The 12,954-nt window shown below is 36.0% G+C and overlaps 1 protein-coding gene across 2 annotated transcripts in view; it reads left to right on the top strand.

Annotated features, from left to right (window-relative positions):
* specc1 (sperm antigen with calponin homology and coiled-coil domains 1) overlaps positions 1-12,954 on the top strand; it is a 143,089-nt gene that overhangs the window by 86,593 nt on the left and 43,542 nt on the right. For both annotated transcript variants that reach the window (XM_079419327.1, XM_079419326.1), the window contains 6 exons: positions 1,767-1,974; positions 3,193-3,266; positions 3,609-3,784; positions 9,966-10,150; positions 11,529-11,629; positions 11,712-11,784. In XM_079419327.1, the coding sequence (XP_079275453.1) occupies positions 1,767-1,974; positions 3,193-3,266; positions 3,609-3,784; positions 9,966-10,150; positions 11,529-11,629; positions 11,712-11,784 (817 nt within the window). The remainder of the gene's footprint in view (positions 1-1,766; positions 1,975-3,192; positions 3,267-3,608; positions 3,785-9,965; positions 10,151-11,528; positions 11,630-11,711; positions 11,785-12,954) is intronic.

Below are 12,954 nucleotides of genomic sequence, written 5' to 3'. Positions count from 1 at the left end.
ATAATTTGCACGGTTTAATGTGATATGAGCTAACCAATCGTTAGATTTAATCACCATTGGTAGCGTGATTTATGGTAATGTTTTTTTCCTCAGCAGGGCAGAACAAACGTGGCAGACTTGTTACTTACTTGTTCAGATGACAATATACGGTGAAAAGTCTTATTTGTGTCATATATTCCTAGACATAGGCTAGAATCTGTGATTGCGAAGTACAGTAAATATCCACACCGGGGGGGTGACTGACAGCTACACATTCACCTCAAAACATTAGATTCATCCACGCTGAAGCCGTGCCAACTCACAACCCACGCAAGCTAGATAATTCCGAAAAAAGCTGCAATTCCAGGTTTTCAAACAGAAATGGCGACAAAGAGGCAAAAGCTATGGACTGCAGCTTTAAATAAAGCAGTAATTGATGTCATAAAATCAGAAGCTATAGCTTACATGAATAAAAAAAATCACAAACATGACACTGAATATACTGATTTATTCATTAATGTGTAATGTTATATTTTTAAAACAAATTATGAGCTCTAAAAGTTTTTCATAATTTTTACAACTCTTTTGCTTTACATCTACAAATGTCTTAAAATAAAATGTTAAAGTTACCACTGCATCTTTCTGAAAAAATAAATGCAGCGATTAATACTGTATATAGTTTATTTATAGTTATATTCAAAGCTTCAGTGTACTGTCATTATAAAATAACTTCATTATTGTTTATTTAATTCTAACAAATAAGATCTTGTTAAAAACTAACCAAAATTACTAAATAATTTGCATATAATTTCCACACAGGAGAGACTTGGTGTTGTTTCCAAACAAAAGGAAATATATCGGTACTGGCATCAGCTATCGGCCAAAATGAGTTGAAACATATCGGATATCTGCAAAAATCCAACATCATGCATCCCTAATATTAACCCTGTAAACCTTATTAAAATAAGAAGTTAAAGTATGATTAATTAAAACCTTAGTCTCAACATTAACACATCATAAATACTACAGCTAAATACACTACCAGGTTTTTGAAAGAAAACTAAGCCTGCATTTTTTATTAAAATACAATTGACATTGTGAATTAAAATTTTTCATTGTCACATTATCCTTCAGAAATCATTCTAATATGTTGATTTGCTGCTCAAGAAACATTTCTTATTATTTTGAACATAGTTGTGCTGGTTAATATGACATGGAAACCATGGTATATTTTTACAGGATTCTTTGACGATTAGGAAGTTCAAAATAATAGCATTTATCTAAATTAGAAGTCTTCTGTTTATAAAATTATTTATTGCCGCTTTTGACCAATTTAATGTGTCCTTGCCAAATAAAATTATATAAAATAATCTAACCCATCATTCTCACTTTTTGTTTTATTTATCTGTTTTATGTCTCTAACAATCGCCTACAAATCAAGGGGTATTTGGTCAATAAAGGAAATTGTGAATTGTGAAATGTGAAATGTGAATTGTGTTGACCTGGGATGGGCAGTAATGATCTGAATCCTTAGCTCTGGCTATCTTTTTTCTTTTTTTTTTCTCAAATCAGTATCTAGTGTTTAAAAAATAATTTGGTTTGTTGTTAGGTTTTGCCAGTAACCTCTGTTTGTGTTAGTCAAAGGCTGTGGATTGCAGTCAGTGTGCAGTTAGATCTGCAATAGAAGAGCCTTATTAAATAAGAGATATGCTTCCTGAATAGCTGCACTACAGTGTTTTAAAAATAGTAGCAGTGTTTTTGAGGCATGTATGTGTCTGTTTGAATAGGTGGAGGCAGATAGGCTGCAGCTGCTGGAGAGGGTGGAGAAACAGGAACAAGATCATAAAGCCAACACGCTCGCTTTAGAGGAGAAGTACAGAGATGCTGAGAACCAGATCAAGGACCTAAAAGAGACCATCTTTGAGTTGGAGGACCAGGTGGAGCAGCAACGGGCAGTTAGACTGCACACCAACCAGACCATTCTGGACCTGGAGAGTATGTCAATTATCTGTCTCTGGATCTCAGTATACCACCTTGCCAAATGATCATAACCCCATGCTGTGAATGTTTAACTGCTCACCCTCAGCCAGTGCTAAATATACAGTATCATCTGGCAGAATCTGGCCTACATGCACACACACTGGCTGGAGTCTGCTGTGATTAGTGAAGCACATTGATTGGTTCTGGCAGCCTGGATGGATTGAGATACTGAGCTGTTTAGTACTTAGATCTATCCAGCTTAAATCTTTGCCAAACTGCATCATGCAGGATTCATATGCACTGTGAGCGTGTCTGCTTTCTTCTCTTTTCCTCTGTAAGCAGGGGGGAGGAAATTGCATGGTGCAGATTATAGTTTTATTGCTGCTCAGCTTGTGTCTGTCCAGCTGCAATGAACTAAATAAATTTAAATAGCTCCTTGTTATTACCCTTAGTTATATAAGCTAAACAGTATTTATATTTCAAGACTCTTTATAGCAATTAGTCCTAAGTTTCAAGAACTTGCCTGGGTCACAGTTTACCCCAAATTCAAAAGAAAGTAAAATATTTTTTAGTTAAAAAAGAAAGAAAAATGTATTTAAAAAAAAAGTAATGAAGATTTTTAGGAGTCAAATGTAATTGTAGGCGTAGTTTTTATTTGTTTAAATACATTCATTTTATGAAATACATTAAAGTTTGAGTCTATTAAATTTTTTTATGTTTGTGAAAGAAGAATGATCTTATGCTCATTAAGGCTGCATTTATTTGATAAAAACATTAATAATGTGAAAAATTATTACAGTTTTAAATAACTGCTTTTTAATTTATTGTAATTTATTCCTTTGATGGTAAAGATCAATTTACTCCAGTCTCATTACTCCAGTCTTCAGTGTGACATGATCCTTCAGAAATCATTCTAATATGCTGATTTGGTGATTAAGAAAAATGTATTTTTTTTCAATGTTAAACATTTCTTTTTTTTTATTGTTGTGAAAAATGTGTCATTTTCTCAGGATTCTTTGAATAGAAAGTTCAAATGAAAAGGATTTATTTGAAATATAAATCTTTTGTAACATTATAAATGTCTTTACTGTCATTTTTGGGAAAAAAAATGTTATGCATCCTTGTTGAATAAAAATATTAATCTCTTAAAAAAAAAGTCTTACTGACACAACACTTTTAAATGGTAGTGTATATATCATTTTTGTGAATTATAATTTTGTCCTGATTTTTCAGATCAAATCAAGAGGCTGGAAGAAAACAAGGCTGAGCTGGAGAGGCAGATTAAGGCCATGAATAAACAGATGAAGGTGGATTTGTTTATCTGTTTTTTTTTCTTGTACTTTCTTCATTTTGTAATGAACTACAGCATAACCATGCATGTTTGACAGTGGATGTCAGTTTGTATAATTCAGGAGGAATATCTTCCATCTGTGCAGAACAGTGCAATGTGTATGAGACCAGAAAGGTCTTCATTAGAACACACTTTGAGCTGCAAATGCAAGCTGGATTGCAGTCTACCATGTCAGTGCCCATCAGTCACTAAGATTGAAAATAACATTTCCATGACCAGCCCCATGAGCTCACAAGAAGGCCAAAACACTTCCGCTCCACATGACTAAAAATGCATGTGTTTGTGTGCTGACTTGCAGGATGAGACAGAGGAGTGGGGCCGTTTCCAGGCTGACCTCCAGACAGCAGTAGTGGTCGCCAATGACATAAAGGTGGAAGCTCAGCAGGAGCTGCGCATGCTGCGCAGACGTCTGCAGGAGGAGCAGGAGCACAGCGCAAGTCTGGCTTCAGAGTTGGAGCAGATCCAGGGCACCAGGTACACAATCACTCATGAACTCGACACTGCCCTCCCCTCTGCTATCCATCTGGGCTCTCAACTCTAGCAACCATCACCTCTATTCAAATATCAATCTCTGACAGCCGCTGACTGGGTTCACTGGTATAGTTTGCTACATCTCAAGATCAGATAAAGAATTGGAATTTGACATTTTAAGTGTCATATCTGACATTTTAAAGGCTGCAGTAAACTGTACCAATGAACACTCAAATCACTAGTCATGCAAAATTACCCTCACTCCTCTGCTTTTACACACTATCTTGCATCTGTTTACTCTTTTTTGTTTGTTTATAGTAGCTTTACACTGCGATATGGCCACAAAAACGACTACCTACTGTGTTCGAAACCAAAGGCAACTCTTTAAACATTCCTTTTAACTTCTGCGGAAAAAGTAAATGAAAAGACATAAAGATAAAAGACAAGTTCAAATGAACTTTAGACATAAGTATTGTAGTCATTGAATATTTGCTTGATTATCTCTTTTTAGAAATGGAATAAAAAGTTGGGCTTTTATAAATGTTCAATGTTACATTAGGTATTATTTATACACTGACCAAAATTATGAACGCAACACTTGTTTTTGCCCCCATTTTTCATGAGCTAAACTCAAAGATCTAAGACTTTTTCTATGTACACAAAAGGCCTATTTCTCTCAAATATTGTTCACAAATCTGTCTAAATCTGTGTAAGCTTCTCCTTTGCCAAGATAATCCATCCACCTCACAGGTGTGGCATATCAAGATGCTGATTAGACAGCATGATTATTGCACAGGTGTGCCTTAGGTTGGCCACAATAAACCTAGTGTAACCACACCAGCCCAGGACCTCCACATCTAGCATCTTCACCTCCAAGATCGTCTGAGACCAGCCACCCGGACAGCTATTGCAACAATCGGTTTGCATAACCAAAGAATTTCTGCACAAACTGTCAGAAACCGTCTCAGGGAAGCTCATCTGCATGCTCATCATCCTGATCGGGGTCTCAACCTGACTGCAGTTCGTCATCGTAACCGACTTGAGTGGGCAAATGCTCACATTCGATGGCGTCTGGCACTTTGGAGAGGTGTTCTCTTCACGGATGAATCCCAGTTTTCACTGTACAGGGCAGATGGCAGACAGTGTGTATGGCGTCCTGTGGGTGAGCGGTTTGCTGATGTCAGCGTTGTGGATCGAGTGGCCCGTGGTGGCGGTGGGGTTATGGTATGGGCGTATGTTATGGACAACGAACACAGGTGGATTTTATTGATGGAATTTTGAATGCACATAGATACCGTGACGAGATCCTGAGGCCCATTGTTGTGCCATTCATCCACGACCATCACCTCATGTTGCAGCATCATAATGCATGGCCCCATGTTGCAAGGATCTGTACACAATTCCTGGAAGCTGAAAACATCCCAGTTCTTGCATGGCCAGCATACTCACCGGACATGTCACCCATTGAGCATGTTTGGGATACTCTGGATCGTCGTATATGACAGCGTGTTCCAGTTCCTGCCAATATCCAGCAACTTCGCACAGCCATTAAAGAGGAGTGGACAACCTGATCAACTCTATGCGAAGGTCCCCCCCCCCCCCCCCCCCCAAAAACAAAAGTGTTGCGATTTATAATTTTGGTCATTTTAGTTACTATTATGATATTTCTTAATATTTTGAATTACCTTGTGTTTTCATGTTTTCATTTAAATTTTAGTTTAAGCTTTTGCCATTTTTTAAATATTATATATACATTAAATATATTATATATATACATTTGTAATTTTAATGTTTTACATTTTTTTCAGTTTTTTAATTAGTTTATTTTGCTTTATTTCAGTTAACGAAAACCATTTTTAATAGTTTTAGTTAACAATAACAAGACTGTAAATGTTGTTTAATTTGTTCAACCACTCAATTAAACATAATTTTTATTTATATTTTTATTTCTTTAACTAGCCACCAAATCACTTACGCACAAAATGTGGGCTGTCATATTAGGAAGTGAATACAGCTTTTTTTCAGGTTTCATACACAGTCTTATTTTTAACACACAAATATACCTGCCATATGTTTTAAATTATAAACACTCATTTAGATTAAATGATAATGAACTGATGATCTATTTGATGTGCAAAATTATAAATTTCATCCACCAAGATTATCTGACGCACCGAACAAACTGTTTGAGGAAAATGAATGTCCCAGCAACATCTTTACCTGTGTCAAAAAGTGTTTACTCTTTGGTGTTGGGCTGGCATTAATGCTTTGGTGTTCATGTCTGTTTTATGTGCTAGCTTATATTTTGAATATTTTGCATTAGTCTGCAGAGCGTTAGCAGCAACATTGTCTCCCCATTATCATGTGACACTAGACCTGTGCGCTTCATTATAGGAATCCAATAAGATGAGTGCATGTATTGAATACCAGCTGAAGTATTTTGCGATGGGCGCTTTTATAAGTAGTGCGTTTGAGTTGCTAGATCTTTAAAAACTCTTCCCCTCCATACAAACGGACAGCCAGTGTGCGTCGATTTCCCCCCTCCCTCAGATGCTCCCTGAGATTGCTCTCTAAAGGATTTCCCTCTGGCCCAGGTGAGTGCACTGCTATCACCAGCCCAGCACTCATACAGAATGCTAGTATGAATGCTTATAGATGGTCAGAGTGATTTAATCATTGAGGATATTCAAGAGCTTGTGTCTTGCCTGTTTTCCCTGCCTTAGCCTTCCACCCACTGCTTTGAACAATACTACTATCTGATTGGCTTTGCTCATTTTATTCAAACGGGGCTGGGTCTGCTTGATTTGCCAGTTCTACTTTTCCTTACTTTCTTGCCCTTGAAAACTTTGTATGTGGCGACATCTGCTGTTTGCTATGATTTTTGCTCACATATTGTGAAACAAAAACTGGTTTCTGGAAACGTTTGAAGGTTTTCTTCCTTCAGTCATCTGCTTACAATCTGCTAATGAAAAATATCAAATGTTTTATTGATTTCCAGAGAGATGCATGAAGGTTGATGATGACGAATGAGCATTTGCTGCCATGATGAAAACATTTGTTTTATAAATGATGCTCGATATACTGGTGATGCTGCTCATCTCAATGAGGCAATCTGAGGCTTTTATCCTAATAAACTTAATTTAGCAAGTATTTTATTAATATGTCTTCATTCTGAACCAAACTCTGAATGTTAAATATACCTTTGTTTTCTTTGTTTCTTTCAGAATTGCCACTGGACCTGCATTTGAGACCTCGAAGACTGCAGTTGAGGGGCGATAGATATGTAGAGTTAAAACTGATGACTGGTTTACAGTATTGTAATACAGAGTTATCTGTGTGTCAGTATTATTCGTGAAGAGAAAGTGGACAAATTCTAAAAGATATCACAAAACCGGAATACATATGCTGTTTCCACAGCTGCTCAGAGGAGATATTTTGTGTTTGTTCTAAAGCAAACAGCACCTGCACTATTTGAAGTGTGTTTGATCACGTGACCTTGTTATACCTTTAAGCAGGGCCAACTGAAATGTTGGGAATAATTGGAAGAAAAAGTGAGCAAATTGACTAGGATGTATCTGTAACATTAATTTATTATATCCCTGACTGGGCACTGTCTTTTAAAAGTACAAAAATAGCTTTGTATTGTGCTGCCTTAGGAATAAAGCCAACATGTATGGACATGTATTAATACTTTACCAGCACTTTTTGATTTTGTCTTAACAGTTTGTATTCGACAGCAACCGCGACAGAGTAAACCATTTAATTCCCTCTATTCCAGGTCATTTCATATACTCTGTGTTTACACATTGGGCAGAGCAGATACGTCTATTTGAGTTACATGAAGACATTGGGAACTTTCATGTGCCACTTTTCAAATGATGAAATTTTAGTTTCATACTGCTGTGCAAATCCAACACTAGATGGCAGACAAACCATTCCTATCAACACTCCAACATATCAAGCAAGCTTGTTTTAGTCTTTAAACACACTGATTCTTATAGTTAAAACCCAGTTTCATTTACAACCCACTAACTTTTAAATGTTTTCATTAGATTTATTCAAGCACTAACCAATGAAGATTACTTGTATTGGATGATGTTTGCTGTAGGGTAAGGGTGGTTGTGTTGTCCCTGTGTGTTTTTTTTGTTACATCACTGTCACTAAAAGTAGTGATAAGAAACCAGTCAAGCTTTTGAGAAACGTGCTTTACCTCACGTTCAAAGTAAACAAGTTAGCTAAGCACCTTTGTTTGTGTTCCTCATGCGTGAAGCTTTCTACTCCACTCCACATCCCTATTTGCGTTGTTTAATCATCTGTGGCCAATTTCAGTTTGAAAGTTTCTCAGTGAATGTGAATATCACATGATATTACGAATGCAAATGAGACATGACTCTCAAATATGAAGTGTACAAAAGTCAGGTCCTCGACTGCCGTTTTGTCAAATCTCAGGTTGTATGTCTCGCAGGAATATATTCATCTAGATGGAGTTTATCAGAAATTATATTACATGCTGGTATTAACAGTTCAGGAGATGACTGTGTCAAATATGATTTTCTTTTTTTTTTATGCAAACAAACATGCTATTTACAGGTGACAAATCAGATACAGAGTAACCAGATGTCAAATATGATTGCATGCTTAGTAGTTTCACACCTGCCTTTAAATGATGCAGTTTCTGTTACGATTCAGTGAATGTGCAGATGTAACTTATGTACTGTTTTCATGTGACTGCAATGACGTTTGTACTCATGAGAGATACAATACTATTTATATCTAACACATGGGGGTTTTAATGTACGTTTGTTTAAAATTGTCATCAATGTATTCTGTATTTTTAAAGTCAATAAATCAGATCATTCCAGCATCATGTTACGTCTATGTTTTTAAGGCTGCTTCCTTCTCATTTTTCGCTTTCACATGTTTGTATACATCCATCTATAGTAAAGAAAAATGACACAGAAAGACATTTTGGGACTTTATCCTGAGCAGAGGCATCGCTAGAACTGTGTTTTAAGAGTCCTTGGTAATATTTTGCATTTTTATATCATGCAGTACTGTTCGCATATTGAACCATTTTTGCACAAGACTAAATTTCTGCCTCAGGTAGTAAAACTAAATGTGCTCAAATGTGCATATACAGTCTCTAGTACACTGTGTGATGTGTGGACAATTAGCTCTAATATACCAGTGTTGTCTACTGAGTATTGATTTAACATGAGAAATGTTGTCTTTAGGGTCTTGTACTAAAAAAAAAAAAATTAATCCCTTAATGTAATGTTCTTTTTGTGGACATTATATGTGAATATTTTTCAATCAGCCATCATTTTTGAATCCCACAAAAACTGTCAAAAGATATGGCTGGTCAGGTTTAATTTCAAAATCAAAAGAATTAGAATTAGAAATAAGAAATGATATTGTGCCTAAAGAACTTTTTTTTGTGCCTAAAGAACACAATATTAAGATTGTGGCATTCATTTCCTTGCAGTTGAGCATGTTTACCCCCAATCTGCAGTAAAAAAAAATAAAAAAATCATTACTACAATGTGGAAAAGCTGTATTTACAAAGTTTTTTCAGGCTTTTAATTTATAATATTGCATTGCATTCTATTACAGCATTTTAATAAAATATTGCATTTTAATAAAAAAACATATTGCAGAATTTTCAAAAGATACAAAATAGCAGTAATTGTTGTAAATGATGAGAATCGAGGTTGATATCAATTACACATGCTTAGACACTACGAATTTTTGAGGAGGAAATGTGCTTAATTGTGATGAAAATAAAGAAAAAAAATATCTTGGATAAAGAGTCCAAAAATATCTTTATATCTTTATTTTCTCTTTTGATTTTTGGGGTGAGATTTGAACCAAACATGATTTAACTAATTGATCAGTACTGAATACCATTTTGATATGACTTTAAATTATTATTAATTACTATTATTATTTAATATTATTAAATTATTAAACGTGAATTGGTATCAATCTACTTTTTTTCTTTTTGACTTCTTTTGTATTTTTACAAATCCATAAACAACAACAAAAATCATATAACTGTCTGTATTTTATTTAACTTTAAAGCATGTAAAATAGTTATTCATCATATACACATGTTGCACCTCATGTAAAATACATTCACATCCCTGTGGCCTCTCTATATGTGTATGTGTTCTGTGATTGATAGGTCATGGAGTGAAGACGTTAGTCTCTCTGACTCAGATGGCAGTCCTCACTGGTGCCGAATGACCGTGTCCCAGAATGCACCTGGTGGCTTCCTAACCAATGGTAATGAGAGTGGAAGCAGCATGCCCTCAGAACCAGGAGCCATGGTCAAATCTCTCATCAAGTCGTTTGACACAGCTGTGCCGAGTGAGGACACGACCTTTCTCGCTGCTTTTCTTTTTTCCCTCAGTCTCCCCTCATTCACATTCTTGTTCTCTCCCTTTCTCACATCTTTTCTTATTAATGTTTCAAATATGTAAAATTAATGTTACATGGTAAAATGTTAGATGGTAAAATGATTGCTGGAAAAATATTTAGGCAGTGATTAAAGGTTTAGATCATGGCGCTATCATGGTGAAACAGATGCTAACAGAAGCCGTACTTTAATCTGAGCTAATGATGTAATTCTCTCCAAACATCTCCTGTCTGCTATCACAATCTATCAGTAACACGGCAGCAGGAAAGTCTGGCTCTCATTACAGCAGCCAGACCTCTCAAATCATTCCCGCCTGCCTTTATGTTGGACAGATACTTCTGTAAGTTACGGGTGGTGAGACACCAGGACTTCTGCTCATTAATCACAAAAAATGTCATGTTAGATTGGAGAGGTTGTTTAATGTTCCTACAATAATAAAACAAAGAGTCCCATTATTAATAACCTTTAGTACAGCTTGTGATTTTTATAAAACGTTCTGCAGAATACAACAGGGTATTTCAGAAAGTCTAATGTGCTGTCGTCAGACAGTCATTCCAGCTTCATCAAAATATAATTGTCCTCATAAGGGTCCTCGTGAACCATTTCTTTACCATAAACCGTTTGTATTATGACAAATCCAATTTTCACATTTACATTTTATATGACCTTAATAGTTTGAGTGGAGATCATTTGTAACCCTTTGCATGCTGTTTTTCAAGCATGGCCCAGTAAAAAAATATATTGGATGAATAATCATTTAAAAAGCGATATTATGTAATGTAGTATCCTCTTGACTTATTGTATTATGTCCTACTGAACTTCCTGTGTAAATGACCTTGAAGTGATCATTCACCCAACAAACTCAAATTCTGTCATCATTTACTCACCCAAATGAAATTTTTAAAAGAAGATATTTTGATATTTTTTTTTTTTTTTTTTTTTTGTAAATTAGAAACATACACCTGTGACCTCATTAGATCAGTATTATTATGCCACTATGAAAATGTTTTAAAAAGTTAGATTTTTATTGAACATTTTGACTTATTGGGTGGGCTAAGCACATGCTAATATTTTGTAAAAGCCTGTAAAGCCATGGTTTACAGTGAATTCAGAACAGATAAGTGGGTTTAAGTCTCTCCGCTCCACCTTAGCTGTTCTAAATTTAAAAACCTTCTTTTGTGTTCCAAAAGTCATACAGGTTTGGAATGACATAAGGGTGAGACTATCCATTGAGTGAACTATCCATTCAGATTTTTAATGTTGTCTGTGTGGCTGGAAATAGTATTTTCTATAGCCATTTTTAAAATTCTTTCACTTGTATTCTTCTAGATGGAACCAGTAGCTCAGTACAGATGCATACATCTCCCAGAAGCCCCCTGAGTGGCATACCAGTCCGTACAGCCCCTGCTGCTGCTGTCTCACCCATTCAGGTAGTATAAAACTCACAATAAACCACGCATTTATACTGGAGTATGGGCCAAGCTATCACTGACATGTGTTTTCTGTTTCTAGAGGCACTCTGGAATCAAGCCTCTGTCAAAGACCCTTGAGAGAAAAATCGCCTTTGGAGATTTCCCCCACAATGGTACTTCATAGTGACAGAATTGAGGAGTGTCCTTCAAACAACACTTCAGTTATCCTTAAACACCTATACTGTAGAGAAACATTTACATTTAAAGTTCAACTGTTCATAGCATCTGTGGCTTGTTGTTGCTTACCACAGACATTTTGAAATTGTGAAACTGTGCGCATGTATGCACTTGTAATACAAAGTCAATATCTGTAATCAAGTCTGAATAAGTCTGAAATCTGTCTAAAACATAGGCGTCTAAAATGGGGTCTATTGGTATTGCTCTGGGAAAGAAATGTAAAAATATATTTTTTCAAAAGTACAGCCACAAAACTTAAAATCATTTTAAGATCATCTGCTTAGAGCACTAATTCCAATGCTAATATAGGATTTCAATAACTTATAACAGATCAAATAGCACATGGGAGAATTAATATTTTTGACTATTACGATCTTCACATTTGTTTTAAAAATCTTCAGAATGCAACTTCCACTGAAGTTGTCCAAAAAAAAAACATAACAGAAAAATGTGTACATTTATAGTGCAAACAGTTCTTCAGGATAGTGAAGTGTTAGAAATATGTAGTAAAACAAGCCTTTATAACCTCTTTATAACCAAATGTCAAAACATTTACTCGAATCAATGCACAGCACTAATAAAGACACAGTCTTACAGATCATTAACTCAAAAAAGTTGTTTTAGGGTTTAGTTACCCTTTAACAGAGGCCAAAGACGCTGAAGACGAGCGCAAAGAGGAAACAAATATTGTAGCAGTCAGATCAAGATCACTGAAATATAGGAAGAAAATCCAAATATTGAATTTTATATGAATATATCTGAGGGGAAATGGCGTTTTCTTTTCATTTGGTCTTGTAACCCGAAGGTCGTGGGTTCGAGTCTCAGGTCCGGCAGGGATTGTAGGTGGGGGGAGTGAATAACCAGCACTCTTCACCCTCAATACCACGACTGAGGTGAGACCCTTGAGCAAGGCACCGAACCCCCAACTGCTCCCCGGGCGCCCACTGCTCCAGGTGTATGTTCACTACTGTGTGTACACTTGGATGGGTTAAATGCAGAGCACAGATTCCGAGTATGGGTCACCACTTCTTTTTCCCTATAATGCAGAGCTGCTCTGTTTGCAGTGGGAACCAAGGAGTTGTTCTATAAGAGACTTCTGGCAGAGA

Source organism: Barbus barbus (assembly GCF_936440315.1).
Source record: "Barbus barbus genome assembly, chromosome: 6".
NCBI classification, from domain to species: domain Eukaryota; kingdom Metazoa; phylum Chordata; class Actinopteri; order Cypriniformes; family Cyprinidae; genus Barbus; species Barbus barbus.
The sequence above is the reverse complement of the archived record's forward strand: the minus strand, read 5'-3'. Positions and strand labels throughout refer to the sequence as shown.